Genomic DNA, 16,540 nt, shown 5'->3' with positions numbered 1-16,540 from the left:
AATCCAGAAGAAAATGTTCATTTTTCCACAAATTTACAAGAAAATTACAGAAAGAAAAAAACAAATAAACTAGTGCAGTTTTTCATTCTGTGATTCTGTTTTGAAATTGTCCGAAAAAAAAGAAAAGAAAAACAATTAAAGAAAGGAAAAACCAATGACATCAAATACAATTTTTTCCCTGAACATTTCAGTGATTCTTTTTTAAAAGTTTCCAGAAAAATTGTGTTAAATGAACCAATATAATCCAAAAACAATGAACAAAAAGAAAAAGAAAACTGACATCTAGTACGATTTTTTTTTTTACAATTTCAATCATTCATTTTTGTAAGTGTTTTGGATTTTTTTCCCCCATTTGAATCGGAAAAATGTTGCAATTTTTTACTAAATAACCTCTATTGTGGAAAAAAAAACAAAGTAACGAAAAGAAATTGCATTCAGTGTTATTTTTCCCTTCGTTTATTTTGTTCGTTTATTTTCCTTGCAGTCCAACATTTTGTTTATATTTAATAATCACAAATAATTTAACCTACATCTATTTTGCTATCTAGAATATTTTTTCCATTTTTACAACTTTATACAACAAACGTAAAAAAAAACAAAAAAAAAAAACACGTCAAAATTGGGTCCACCCCCTTAAATAAGATTTGGAAACTAGCCTTGCTATTGGTCGCTAGGCAGAAATGTCACTCGTGTCTTGAATTTTTTTATTGAATATTGCATTTAAATTGAGTTTATTTCATAATTCTTTCATATTATTTTTGTACATTTTTGATATTTCAATTTTTTTTAACAGACTGGAGGAAAAGTCAACATCAATTAAAAAAAAAAAAAAAAAAAAAAAAAAAATGTGTTTACAAACAGCGATGAAAATGAATGCAAAATTTGTGAAAATGTTGACAGTAACCCCCCCCCCCAAAAAAACCCCAAAGCACTTTCATATATGCGGTCAATAAAATAAAAAACACTGCAATCCTCTTACACAATTGGCTAGATCATTCCTCCACTCATATTAAAAAAAAATGCTAGGAATTTAATTTGTTTCTTCATTTATTTTATTTTATTTATTTATTTCATCAATTCAATTGATAATCCAGTCAGATTTCAGCCGCTGGCCAATAGGACAGCTTCTTTTCACTCTGCTAGTTTCTGAAGTCTCCCACACTGTAAAGAAAAATTGTTGTGGTTGTGCATTTTTTTTAAGGAAAAACAATGCATTTTCAGCCAATTGCAGAGCATCCTTGTTTATCAATTTCCACTAATTCTACTAATTTTTAATTTTTAGTTTTTTTCCGATAACCATTAAGATGTCAGCAAAAAACAAAACAAAAATTGATTTGGAGTTTCAATGGTTTTAACCAGTCAAAAACAATCTAAAAAAATATTTTTCAGCGATTCACTAAACTAACTTTTCAGATCTTTTTTTTTTTTACCCCGACCACTCAGCTGTCAGCGAAAAACAAACACCAAAAAAAAAAAAAAAAAGACTCTTATTTTGACACAGGTTTAACGCTAATGCTCATGCTAATAGGAAGTGATGCTAATGAGTTTCCATGGCAACGTGTGAAAACAACAATAGAAAAGCAGAGGGGATTGTGGCTAATGGTTTTGATTTGGACACAGGTTTTTTTCTTTATTGGAGGCAAAAACAGGAAGTGACAGCAGAAGACAGACAGAGCGAGTCATCAGTTAGCCACCTGGCTAGTTAGCTAGCCAGCTCATTACCTTACTAGCCACCACATTAACTTGATAGCCATATAACTAGCCACCTAGCCATTTCACAAGCCACCTAGCCACTTAAATAACTGCCTAGCCACCTCATCAGCTTACTAGCCAATTAACCAGCAAACTGGCCACATAACCAACCAGGTAGCCACTCAGGAAACCAGGTAGCCAACTGACTAGCCAAACAGTGATACAAATAGCCAGCTAGCCACATATTTAGCTTACTAGACAAATAGTCATACAGGAAGCCAACAAGCCACCTAATTAGGTTACTAAACAATTAACTAGCCAATTAAGAAATCAGGTGGCCAATTAACTAGCTAACTAACCAATGAGTAATGTAACTATCCATACAAATAGACAACTAGCCAAGAAGTCACCTAATTAGGTTACTAGACAATTAACTAGCCAAATTGGAAACCAGGTAGCCAACTCACTAGCCAACTAGCCAATTAAGTATCTAGCTAAGTAACCATATAACTAGCCAATTAGTTACATAGATAGCCAACAAGCCAACTAATTAAGTGGCCACATTGGAATCCAGGTAGCCAAATAACTAGCCAACTCGCTCTCTCTCTAGCCCCGCCCCCACAACTATCCCCTCCTCCTCTCTTAACCCGCCCCTCCAGCACTCTGAGCCCTTGCCCTCTCTCTCTTAGCCCCGCCCCTCCAGTGCTCTAAGCCCCGCCCCCTCGCTCTTAGCCCCGCCCCTCCAGTGCTCTAAGCCCCGCCCTCGCTGCCAGCAGCACCGTAGCCTGCATGGCGTACTGCAGCAGCACCGCCCCGGCCCCCCGGTAAAACCCCGCCCCTCCTTCCTTCCCACCAATCGCGCGCCAGCAATCAAAAAACCCTTCGTACTGACTATTCACAGGAAACACAACATCACCGATGACATCACCGTCCGTCCCGTCGATGATGGTGCGCGTGCCTTGAACGGCCAAACGGTGCAGCGCCGTCTCCAGCGGGAAAACAACGACATCAGCGGCCAGAGACCCCGCCCACTCAGTCAGCAATTCCGGGAAAAAAGCGTCGATTTTGGATTCTACTTCCTGTTTTGGCTTTACGAGCGATGCGATTCGCCGGAGGAGCGCTTGTGTGGCGCAGCGGAGCACGGCGTGAGCGAAGGAGGGGAGGAGCAACGAGGAGAGAGGAAGGAGGCGCTTGCTGTGTGGAACGCCCAGGCCCAGCAGGCGGGCAGAGCCTTCCAGGACACAGTCCAGCAGGGAGGAGAGGGGCGGGGCCGGGAGCGGGTCACGGATGATGTCACTCTGTGAGAGGGGAGGGGTTAGAGGGAGAGGGGAGGGGCAAAAGAGAGAATTAAGTTAATTTTGGACTTTACGGGACAATACGGGAGTCTCCATATCCCATAGTGAGACATAGAAACGAATGCTATGAAACAGAACTTTAGGTTACTTGCGTAACCCCGGTTCTCTGAGTAGCATGAGTGAGATGTCTCACTGGACCAGCCTTCTTGCTGCTGGGGTGAAGAGAGAAGAGGAGTGCTTATATTGAATGAAGAGTGACGCGGCGTCAGGCCTGTACATAGGAGGAGGGTCCTGATGCACGCATCACCACTGCCAGCCACTCAGGGCTGGAGGAGTGGAATAAAAGCTTCTGAACATACGCATGGAGGCGTATGCCAAAGTGAGACATCTCACTCATGCTACTAAGAGAATGGGGGTTATGCAAGTAACCTAAAATTACTAATGTGAGAGAAAGAAAAAAAAAAGAAAAAATATTTCCTTTCATATGACAGTACACTTATAAATACACACTTAAATATTCCATAAGATGACTTTAAGAAAATAATGAAAAACATCATAGACTTATCCATGGAAAAATATTAATAATTCATAAGGACGAGTTTCAGAAATACAGGTGTTGAGAAAATTACAATAAATTTGAAAATTTGCATTAATCTTCCTTAATCTTCCCTAAAATTTTTGAACGCTAAACAATTTTGGAAAACTGTATGAAAAACAGTTTTTAATTTAAACTTTTTTTTAATTTCCTAAATAACAGAAATATATAAAATGATGAATAAATCTAAGAAAATTCTGAAAATAAATAAAAAATAAATAAAAAAACAACATAAAAATATAAAGATTTTGTTTAATAATACTAACCCTAACCCAAGAGAACACTTCCAAAACAGAATTTATTATTAAATTCCATTGATAATTATGAAACAGAAACCACATGATCATCATGTTTCGTCTAAGTATTAAAAATCATAATTCAGATTTCTCACCTGCACTGTTTCGATCAGACTGGCGCAGTAAAAGGGCAGAGCGACGATGGCAGTCAGGCTGCAGCCAGATGACAAACACAATGAATGGAGAGAGAGAGAGAGAGAGAGAGAGAGAGAGAGAGAGAGAGAGAGAGAGAGAGAGATACAATGAGACACAATGAGCAACATAGAGAATGAATGGAGAAAAGAGAGATGTTGATGTTATAGAATAGTAATAGAAAAAAAGGTGTGTATATATATATATAAATATATAATATAATATAAAATATATATAATATATAAATGAAATAGTAAATATAGTAAATAGTACAACAAATTTATATATAATTTATTTAAGCAAAATACACAAATTTAGTGAAAAATAAAATAATTTATCACAAAATGTATTACAAATTAAATGACTAAAACAATTACATAAGAAATAATTTATTACAAAAACATACAATTTAGTAAAAAAAACTATATACTACTACTACTACTAATGCATAACTACTAATATTAAAAAAACATAAAAAAATATTTACTATTAAAATACTACTCATAAATAGTAAAAAAGAATTAAGTAAAACAAATAAAATATACTACTAAATCAAACAAATATTAAAATTTTATCAAAAATGTTTAATATACTATTAGTATAGTACTACTAATAATAAATAGTAAACAAATAAAATAAACATACATATATAGTTACATTAAAAACAGTAAAAAAATAAAATAAAATGAATATATTAAAAAATATACTATTAATAGTAAAAATGTAAAAAAAAATTACAGTAATAATCTATCATAATAAATAGTAAAAAAAACATTACTACTAATACATTACTACTAATTGATTATAAAAAAGACTAAAGAGCAAATATAAATATAGATAATCTATAAAAGAAAAATATATACAATTAAAATACCACTACTATCAATGAATATTTTAATAAGGAATAAGAAAATAATATAGCACTACTAATACACTATATATACTAATATATAACAGTACAAATATGAATACATATATGTAAGGCTGGGCGATATGGCAAATATCTTTATCACAATATAATATTTTTTTATCAGTCGATAGCGATATATATCACGATATAAGCCAAGTCATCTTTGTCAGGTTAAAAAATGACCTTTTGAATGACAGCTGAAGATACCAATGTTATTTGGAGGCTTTTTTTTTAAATTTCAATGAGAAGAGAACATGAAAATGAGTTCAGTGCCTTCCAAAAAACAAATGCAAAGTAGAACAATTGAAGTCATCATGTATTATTGCTGATGGGTTGCACAAAGCCCCTTAAGGGCATTTCCTTTCCTTAAATGTTAAGGAGCCTCCCATGGTCTCTGAAGTATTTGTGCCATCTTGTGTAAGTAACTATTGTTATTGCTGGTCTTTCTTTCTTTTCTTTCTTTCTTCCTTTCTTCCTTCCTTCCTTCCGAAGGCAGACCAAGAGTGTGCCTGTTTCCTCACCTGGCGTGGATAGGTTACTATATTGTCCACCACAAAACCATGAAATGATACAAGACCTTTTTTTATCATTTCATGGACATTGCTGTGGTCAACAGTTTCCTTTTCCACAAGGAACTCCATAAGAGAAGGAACGACTCCACCATGAAACGTTGTGGCGATCGCCCAAATTATGTTGTTATAAATAATAAGAAATATGTTTCCGGCTATCAGTCTGTTTTTTTTTTTCACTCACCTCCACACACACACGTGGAGATATGGCTCTGATTTACCCGCTTTCTAACCCCCTTACGTCCCTTCATGATGAGTCGCACAAATCAGTATGGCTGATAGACCTCCACCTCCTCAGCCTACCCAGGCCTTTACACCGTGTTAAGTCGGTGTTTAACGCTCGTGAACCTGGCACACATCTCCTCTCATCATCCCAAGGAAATCCGTGGAGGATCCGACAGCCAAACGTCTCCGGAGACTCGACAACAGCTTATTAATCACCACGGTAACCGTGAGTCGGCGAAGCCGGGTCACCATTTGACTTGACTTTGACTAAAGCTTTGGGGGTTTGTGTTTTTTTGTTTTGAGTTAGCAGAACTGAACTGTGGTTGGGAATACTTCCTTGTTTTGAGTTTTGTTTGTTGGATAACCAGGAGATCCCAGAGTAGAATATTTTTCTTCCTTTATAAACTGAACTGAATTATATGGAACTGGACTGAACTATAATGAACTTTTCTTCTACCCCTTTTGCTCTAATATAACCTTTGAAAATTGAACTGATGGTGTGGTTGAGTTTTTTTAAATTGTGTGTTTCATTCTACTGTCTTGCAATTAATTATAAATTTGTTTGTGTTGTAAAAAAGGGTTCATGTGTATCTGAATGCATGCATCCTTTGTGGGGTTTGACATTGACTGGAACTTTTGACTGATTTAAACTTGGTCAAACCGCTACAACGTCCATTCATCCATATTTGTTTCAGAGAGAAGCTCGCTGCAGAAATGATGCAGTTTGCCAAAGACTCAGAGCCAGCTCCACCTCCACCTCCCTCCTGCATGCCTGTGTACCGTGTGGAGGATGGAACCACATCCAGGAGGTAGTGTAAGAGATGCCAGGATGCTGGATCCACAGGGTGAAGACACCTGTGCACTGTAGAGTGTCAGGTCCCTCTGTGCCTCACTTCTCAAAGCAACAGCTACTAGATGTGGCACGATAACAAACAGGCCTAGCCTAAATTGCAGACGTTTCACTGATTTGGTTCTTTTGTTGGCCTTGAGGGGAGGAGATTTGACATTTTACACTTTTTTTTCTAAAACCCGACCCAAGGTGGAAAAAGTGTATTTGGTTGTTTCTTGTATTTATGAATTGCACAAAGGTAGAATCTAATGATTCATGGTTCATATATAATCTGAAAAGGCTTCAGAGTGTATAATTATCCCACTGTAATGGAAATCAATTGTATTGATTGTAGGCCTAGTATTACTCTTACTAAAATGGCTGTGGAATTGTTGTGCTTCACTTTTATATAATCAGATTTGGAGGAGTTGCAGTTCAGAACTTGTAGAACAGATTCAGTAACATCAATGGCTACTGGCTCATTGTTATAATGATGTTATTCACTGTCTAATTTAGAGTTTGGTTTAGGAGGAGGTAAAATGTAAAATGTCTGCTGTGGTTAATCTGCTTTCACTCTGGCCTGGTGAGTTACATAAAAACTTTCACTTGATCTACATTCTCCCAGGTGTTGCCTGTCATAGACAAGCTGCTTCTGCACCTTACAGTTATTACTGTTTCAATCTGGGTATGTCAGTTTAGACAAAAATTTCAAAAAATAGCCTAGGGATGAAAGGGTTAAAACGTTTTACTGTAAATGGTAATTTACACATTTTTCTTAATAAATATACCAATTTTTTCTGAATCTTCACAAAAATATTTTGGCAGACAGAGGACATGTTGTACATGAAAAATTTGAATTCTGTGGTCATTTCATACTAGAAATGTGGGATTATCACCTATGACCAGTCACTTGTCCTCTTGTTCTGTGTCCCAGTGTGGAACACTGAAGGGGAAGGTGGCAGAGTGTTAAGCTCAGGTCTTTGGACCACAAGGTTGTGAGTTCAAGTCCCTGGTGAATTATGACCATTTTGAAGTTTCATGTGCAGAAAACTCAAAGCAGGTGTTTGACATCTTCTGTTCATGGCATAAATTACTAAATGGCTAGATGGAGCCCGGTCGCCGTATTGCTGCTTGCAGCTATAATATTCCTATTATTTTAAAATTAATTAATATTACAGAAATATTAAGAATATTAAGAAAATTATGTTTTATGTGTAGGAGGCTTCAAGCTGGATAGCCAAATATGCTTCCAGCGTTCTGGTTATAAATGTACACTTTGATGAAATTGCAAGGGGAGTTTTGAGTTTTGTAGATATTTCAAAATAATAGCGATCTCTGCTGAGACTCTGGACTGAACCGAGGTTACAGCTGAACCTGTAAAACGCTAAAGACATGCAACGCTCCTAAAGACAGAATTATTTGCCTAAAGGGAAAAACTTCCGTTTGACACCTAAGGTTTTTAATGCAACTGGGCACTAGAAATCGAAAATATGCCAACTCACATGATTTCTAAAGATTCGTTCCGAGCCGACGCTCGAACCTCTCTCCGACGGTAAACTCGTTTCTTTCTTTCCCTTCTTTCCACCACTCTTCTCCCCTTCAGCACCGACACAGAAGCATGTGAAGGATTTGTACAGCGACCTAACCCCGCTGTGCGAGGCAGGACCACATGATCCATACATCATACTACAGGACCGGTTTGAGGTTTCTCCATTTCTGCTATATGATTGGCTGATGCGTTGGTTGTGTGACCTAACTTTGTTCCAAGGCTTTCTCTCCACTGTGTGGAGTTGCTTACTTAATCAACCAAGCAATGCTTTCTATCGACCTTTCTATCGAGCATGTATTATATTTATATTGAGTATAAGTTCTATCGCGATAGATATCATTATCGTTTTATCGCCCAGCCCTACATATATGAATAAAAATATTGATAATTCTTCTTCACCCTTTCAGCAGTAAATGTCCAGCCAGCTGCTTCAAGCTCCACTTGTGCGGCAATTCCCTGCAGTAGAAGAAGAAAACACTCAGTACTAATACCAATACTTCCTGCAGTACTAGTACTACCAGCAGAAGTAGTAGTACTCGCAGTAGTGGTTACCGTGGTAACGGAGTAAACTCGCTGATGATCCCCTCGGCGCCCAGCGAGATGCCCTGCACGATGAAGGTGCTGCCCATGCCTTTCCATAATGCTTTAGGACCCTGGGTGCATAAATGACAGATAATTAGTATGTAATGATGTCAGAATTTTTTTTAGAAATATGATGGTTTTATTGTATGTTGACTAGCATATGTAAAACAAACCCAAAATTAGTTACAAATATTTAAAAACATTAAAAAATTCAATTTGAAGTGTTTGAAGTGTTTTCCCATGCCTTTCCCTAACACTTTAGGGCCCTGGGTGCATAAATTATGACAGATAATTAGGGATGGGTACTGAAACCCGGTATCAAACGGGCCCCGGGGATAAATGACTAAAGACCATAGTATTGATAAGCTCCGACTTTTGGTGTAATTTATTATCACGCTGCAGCCTCTCTCTGCTCTCTGTGTCAAGGCTGAGCTCCTCCACACACACACACACACACACACACACACACACACACACACACACACACACACACACACACACACACACACACACACACACACACACACACACACAGAGCGGACAGCAGAGAGTGAACCAGGTGAAGTGAAATAAACCTTCACGAGTAAAAAGCCAATCCTTTATCAATACACCTGTTCAACAGGCACAAACAGGCAGGAAATTCATTCTTCTCTGTCCTCAGTCTCTCATCCACCGCCGGTATGTTTTACACAAGCACAGCGCACCAGCTCGGCTAACAGTGAATTGTTACAAACAAGCTAAAACAAAAGCTGTCTGTAAACTGTTTAGCTTCGTTTGTCTCGTTTTGGGCCCTGGCAGTATAAATTCTGACAAATAATTATGTAATTAAGTAAAGAAATATTGGTTATGTCACATGTTAATTGGATTATGTAAAACAAAGTGACAATTGAAAACACTAATGAAACACCAATGAAAGCTCTTTTTGAATGTCATTTTTTTAATTTACATTGAAAGCTCTTCTTCAACCCACACATTTGTTCTAATTATTTGTCATATTTTTAAAAATGGATCCATATTTGAGCAGATCATTTACAAACTTTACCTGAGCCTTTATATTTTAAAAAAAACCCATACCTTATATTTATTTTTAAATTAAATTGAAAGCTGATTTTCAACTAAAGTTTTTGTCCTAAATATTTGTCATATTTTTAAAAAAAATCCATATTTGAGAAGATTATTTATTAACTGAGCCTTTATATTTCGAAAATACACAAATATTTATTTTTAAATTAAACTGAAAAGCCTTTATGAACACAATTTTTGTCATTTTTTATATATAATTCTTACATTAGTAAATATTTGTCATATTCTTTTTTTCAGATTGTGTAATATTGTTTACAAACATTACCTGGGCCTTGGCGATGGCATACATGACGGCGACAGCGCTGAAGGGAGACAGGTGGAAACACTGAGCGTGGTAGTTCACCTGCAATCAACCAGTTAGAACGCAGTGTTTCACATCATTTAAATAATCAACACAAAAATATTTTATACTAGTAAAAATAATGAAAATCCTTATAAGTAAAAATAAAAAATAAAATTGATAAACAATAATAGAGTAAATGAAAAAAGTATGTATAATATTAAGTGTTCATTTGTAGAAAATTTGTGAACTGGCCGAACATAAAATTAAAAATAAAATAAGTATAAATATTTAGCTTAATATTCTCTTGTATATGTATTTTCAGTATCTACAAAAAAAGATTCAAAATCTAATTTCCTTGTTTTCACTGGTTAATGTTTTTTACTAGTTAAAAAAAGTATTTAAATTAAGAAACAAAAAAAAAATATATAAAACAAATGAAAGAACATTCTGAAATTGAATTTAAATATACTTTACAGATATTAAAAATGCAAATAAAAACAAACATTAAAACATTTAAATAACAAATAAAGACCAATCTATAAGTCAATTAAGGAATGAATTAGGTCATTAGTGATGCTGATGAGCGCTAATGAGCCAACTTGTTACCTTACACATATAAATATGTAAAAATATATCTAAAATAAGAAATTTGAATTAAAACTGTAAATATAACAAATATAAAAACGTATATATATAAAATAGAAGTCAATGAAATTTAAATAAGTTCATTAATAATAAATTATTAATAATTAATATATGAATAATAAAATAGATTATACATAACAACAATAACTATAGATTCAATAATATAATTAATTAATTTAATAATATAATTAAATAAATTTACACAATAAAAGTTAACCTAACAGCATGAAAGCTGTGATTGAAAATCAGGGTTATTCAACCAAATATTGATTTCTGAACTCTTCCTACGTTAAAACATTAGTATTGTGTAGTTTAAAAATGATTATGAACTTGTTTTCTTTGCGTTATTCGAGGTCTGAAAACACTGCATCTTTTTTGTTATTTTGACCAGTTGTCATTTTCTGCAAATAAATGCTCTAAATGACAATATTTTTATTTGGAATTTGGGAGAAATGTTGTCAGTAGTTTATAAAATAAAACAAAAATGTTAATTTTACTCAAACACATACCTATAAATAGTAAAACCAGAGAAACTGATAATTTTGCAGTGGTCTCTTAATTTTTTCCAGAGCTGTATAGCAGAAGTCAATTAGTAAGCAGAAGTCAATTAGGTTTAAATAATGCGCTCATTATTAATTAGGGGGCTAACGTGCCAACTTCTTACCTTACTCCAAATTGCTTACATGTTAAATTTGAAATTAAAATAATACAAATTTTAAAAAGTATATAAAATGGAATCTCTCGGCCATGTGATGTCCTCTCATGGCTTCTCCTATCACGGTTACGCTGACGACACTCAACTCTACCTCTCCTCTGTCCCGTCACCTGTCTTCTTACCAGTCTTTTTTTTTTTTTTAAATCAACGAATGCTACTTATTCCTATTAAATGCTTAGCTGATGAAGACTGTGATGCACAGTTGGTTTCACTACTGTTGACAAAATGCACTTATTGTAAGTCCCTTTGGACAAAAGCGTTTGCTAAATGATATAATGTAATGTAATGTAAAAGTCAATTGGGGTTACTGAGCTAATTAATAATTAATTCGGCATCAACAAGATAACTTGTTACCTTACTTTATAATGTGTACAAATATATTAAAAAAAATACATTTGAAAACAAAAATTATACGATTAAAAAAAATACTAAAAATAAATATATAAACATAAGTCAATTAGGGTTAAGTAATGAGTTCATGAATAATTAAGAGGAAAGTTGTTACCTGGCACTGGCGGCGGAAAACGATGCACGGATGAGCGAGCACATTTTCTGTGAACAGACTGAAAAAAAAAATCAATTATGATTCATGAAATGGTTTATTAAAAAAATATATAACAATAAGTAATGTTGCTTCTTATTGATTTTTTTATTAAAAACAATTACCAAAACTTCCAGGAAAATTCCGAAAGCAAATTTTTCCACCAATTTTTTAAATTTTGTGAAGAATAATAATAATTGATAGTAAATTTACTAATATGAAAGTTTATAAAAATGAAAAAAAGATTGCAATAAAAAAAACAGTAAAATAATTCAATTATTGAAAGTAATAATTAAAATATTGATATAAACATTTCATACCTGGCAAATCCGATGCCGAAGCCAGCCAAACGATTCAGCTGTTCTGAAATGAAAAAATAATAATAATAATTAAAAACCATAAAAATATATACAGAAATAAATATGCTAATAAAATAAACAAAAAAATTATAAAAAATATTCAGCATTAAATATATTCACAAATAAACCACAAAAAAATCATAATATACAGAAAAAAATGATAATCAATAAAAATTTGAAATAAATAATGAAAGAAAACCCCCCCAAAAAAACATAAATATGATAATCACTATAAAAAAGTAAGGCAAAATATATGAATCATATAAATATATTCAGAAACATGATAATCAATAAAATAAAAAAATACAATTAATTCCATTGTACACCGAACTCAGAGAAAAATTACTTCCAACACGGAAAAGTGCAACAGAACGGTCGTTCAAGTCGGAGTTCCCAGTCGGAAATTCGGGAAAGATTCTTTCCGCACGAGTTCTCCGACATAAAAACAGCTGACCTCACAGCATCAATCTGTGCTTAATAAAAATTGATTTTACTTGATATGTAGTTTTTGTGTTATGAAAACGTGTTGGAACAACTTTGTAGTTTCCATTTGTAACGTAATTCAGTGACTTGAGCTTTGTTAGTAGGCAGAAGCCTTTGCTGTATGAACTCGCCTGCTAACGTAACCTGAGCTGTCAGATAGCTGCCGGTAACGTTAACGGGTAAAGGCTGCTGGGTCCAAGTTTTCCAGAGAAGACGCACCGGAACACATTTAGATCAGAGGTCGATAGTTCCAACTCGGAACTACCGACCTCCGATGGAATGCACCATAAATACTTCAAATAAAATAAATACTACAATAAAAACAATAAACATGAGTCATTTTTAAAAATAAGGAATAATGTGAGATAAAAAATACTTTCATTAATAATTACAATAATAAAAGTAACATTAATGATCTATTAATAACAATTGGAAGAAGAAGTAAAAGAAAATTAAAGACAACGAAAAAGAAACAAAACTGCTTTACACCTCAGCCAATTACAGACAAGAACTCCTCTCTCCTGGTGATTGACAGCTGAGCCTGCTGCGTTTTAGCCCCGCCCACCTGGCGCTGCAGTTCCAGTCTCTGATTAGCATGCGAGCTAAAGGAACTATTGGCCGTTTCCTAGTACTTTCCAGTATATGATTAGCATCCAAACTAACTAGCCTGTTCCATATATGTCCTATTCTATCATTACGCTGCTAGCTAACTAACAGTTAGCTTAATATGTATGGTTTACATTGCATTATTAGTTAACAGTTAGCCTGTTCCATAGATTTCCTGTTCTATCATTAGCCTGTTAGCTAACAGTTAGTTTGTTCCATGGACTTCTATTAGCCTGTTCCATATATCCCATGCTATCCTTAGCCTCCTAGCTAACTATCTGTTAGCCTAATGGTTTACATTCAACATATAGTTCAGTGTATTAGCTAAGTAGCCGTTAGTCTATCCCATAGACTTCCCTTTCAACCATTAACTAGCTAACCTCCGTCCCTCCGTCCCCACCGACCTACCGGCGGGCGGCACGCCGGGCAGCGGCTCCTCTCCCCCGGCCCCGGGAGCTCCGAGCGGCTCGTCATACAGCGGTGTCCGCTCGGACGGGTGCAGGTTGCGGCTGCCGGGGATGTCAGGCGGCGTGGTGACCCAGTGCTGCTGGAGCTCCGCCGCGGAGCTTCCCAGCGGCCTGGCCGGGAAGGACGCTCCGTACGGCGGCTCGTCCCGCCCGCGGTAGCCGAGCCCGTCGAAGCTGTCCGGCCGCCTGGAAGACATCAGTGGGGGAAAGTCAGTTGGGTCCCGTTATGGAATATTAGATAATATGATGCATTTACGTGACGTGATATTCACGGGAAAACTGCATTTAAAAGCGGATTTTGGGGGGGGTTTCGGTCGTGACCCGCGAGCAAAACAACATGGAGGTGATAGATAGTGGGTTCGCTTCCGGGTTGGCGAGGCATTGTGGGAGTGACGTCATTTCATTTTATTCATTTATTAAATGTGAAAAAAAAGTAAAATAAAATAAGGACAATTCTAGTAAAGTAAAAAATATCGTATAGCCTACTATGATAAATAATAATATAAACAAATAAGTAAAAACATCAAATAATAAATAAATGACAATAACACAAATGACAAATAGGGTGAATACTGGTAAAGTGGGACACTTTCTGATAATTTACCTTCTGCGTCATTTTTAATTATGATCCAAATGTCTTAGCCCCTCATATGATACTATTCTAAATAGCTTAAGAGCTCTACTATACTATACAGAAGAAAAAAGAAAGAAACATTAAACACAGGATGGATGACTCTTCCTCAAACACACATTGACCCAAAACCACATTTTTCCAGGCGCTACTGTCAAACTGGGACACTTCAAACACATTCAACTGTCATTCAAGTGTAGGCCTAATGAATTAAACACAATAATATAAACAATAACAATAAAAATAATAAACATCTTTTTTTTTAGATGTTTTTTCAGGTACAGCAGATTCACCCCCTTCCCACCCCCTCCCTCCCTCCCTCCCTTGCCCACCAACAATATTTTGTATTGGGTTTAATTTATTTCATAAAAATTTGAATTTAAAAAAGAGGAACCTTCATAAACATCTCTTCTTAAAATTAATTTCACACAGGCTAAATTTCATTTCTGCCTTTTGTACGGTAGGTAGGTCATCCACACGTCAACACAGCCAGTGCAAGTGAATGCCTCCCCATCTTCAATGAGGCCATTCATTCACGATTAGCATTAGCATTGCAAGCTAGCTCAATATAAGCAGTTTAAGTAAATCTTTGTTGAAATATCTAGCTAGCTAACTAAATGTATGAGCGACACATAAAAAGGGAACTTAATTCCCCCATTAGAATGACTTGAATGGCTGTCCCAGTTTAACAATACCTTATTGGCAAACTGGGACAGTGTCAAAATCGCATAAAAAAAAAAAAAGAAGATTAATATGAACGTGATTTTTTAAAATTCTGATTCACCATTACATCCCATAACAAAATATATAACAATTCCAAACTATCCATCAGTTTTTTTTATTTTTATAACCTTAACATTATTCACCTCAGAACGCTATGTCATTTTACTTACCATCGCGGTTCACTGCAAGGTTGTTGAATATGGTGTGCCACGCCCCGGAAGTGATGTCATAGCCACAGAACCTATATATTTTTTTATCTCATACTTGCTTACGATGAGCTCAGTGTTGATTTTTAGTAATGGAAGTATATACATGTAAAGATTAAAACGATGAAGCTTAACTGTCCCACTTTACCAGTATTCACCCTACATATTTAAGAAAAATAAAAATAAAATAGTAATATAGTAATCAAAATAATTAAAAACAAAAAGTAACCAGAAATATATAATGATATAATAATAACTAGAAAAGGCAAAATTTTCTGAAGAAAATAAGTGCTTGCTGTCCTAGCAACAGTCCTGTGACTTGCTGTTTACATGCAGGTCGGTAGAACTGGTAGTAGAAGGTTAGGGTTAGGGTTACTGATAGAAGTGGTAGCAGTAGGCTAGTAGTAGCACTTAGTATTAGCAGGGGTGGACTGGGGCAAAAAAACAGCCCTGGACTTTGACCCAGACCAACCAGCCAAGGTATCACGATACCAAGTATATCATAATATGATATTATTCTAAACTGACCTGCAACAGTTTTCAAGATTTCACCTGGTTACAGTTCATATGAGAAAATCATTTGAGAGAAATTCTGGGCAAAGGAGAAATGCTCAGTAACAGGGATGTAAACAAACAGAAGATTTGAGAAAAATAAGCTTTTTATGGAAAATTAATATTATATTATTATATATATTTGAACTCAGGAAACATGGAACCAAAACTTTCCATGTTGCATTCATATTGTTGTTCAGTTTAGTTTAACTAGATACTCACTGAGAGGTGGAGACACAGTGAGGCGCTCTAATGACTTCAGCTTTTTGTCACATATTTTTTCAGCACCAGCCTTTTCTTTGTGTTTTTTGCTCACGCTTTGTTCACGGTTTCCTTACCGTTCCTCATGTTCCGCCGCAAATGTTCTCCAGACGGAACCTCCGGTCCCTCACACCGGCTCGGCTCTCCGATGAGGTCTCGGCTACCATGCCCCCCCATAAAGAGTTCTCCTCACTCCATGTCAATGAGGCTACAGACACACTCTGCTCCTCACTAGCTGTCTCTCTAGACAATCTCTGCCCACTCTCATCCAAACCTGCTCATAACACCCCCCCCCCCCCCCCCCCCCCCCC

General features: G+C 35.7%; 1 protein-coding gene across 1 annotated transcript; it reads right to left on the bottom strand.

Annotated features, from left to right (window-relative positions):
• Window positions 1–2,420: 2,420 nt before the first annotated feature.
• slc25a46 (solute carrier family 25 member 46) lies at window positions 2,421–14,207 on the bottom strand. Its single transcript, XM_071544830.1, has 8 exons — window positions 13,798–14,207; window positions 12,262–12,304; window positions 11,906–11,963; window positions 10,023–10,100; window positions 8,645–8,745; window positions 8,492–8,548; window positions 3,974–4,031; window positions 2,421–2,990 (listed from the first exon to the last, which is right to left on the bottom strand). The coding sequence occupies exons 1-8, from the start codon at window positions 14,051–14,053 to the stop codon at window positions 2,421–2,423; spliced, it is 1,221 nt and encodes a 406-aa protein (XP_071400931.1). The 5' UTR covers window positions 14,054–14,207.
• Window positions 14,208–16,540: the final 2,333 nt, after the last annotated feature.

This window comes from Centroberyx affinis, unplaced genomic scaffold (genome assembly GCF_046629955.1).
Source record: "Centroberyx affinis isolate AG114_WGS23_722 - 3 ecotype Tasmania unplaced genomic scaffold, CSIRO-AGI_Caff_v1 ptg004680l_1, whole genome shotgun sequence".
NCBI classification, from domain to species: Eukaryota; Metazoa; Chordata; class Actinopteri; order Beryciformes; family Berycidae; genus Centroberyx; species Centroberyx affinis.
The sequence above is the reverse complement of the archived record's forward strand: the minus strand, read 5'-3'. Positions and strand labels throughout refer to the sequence as shown.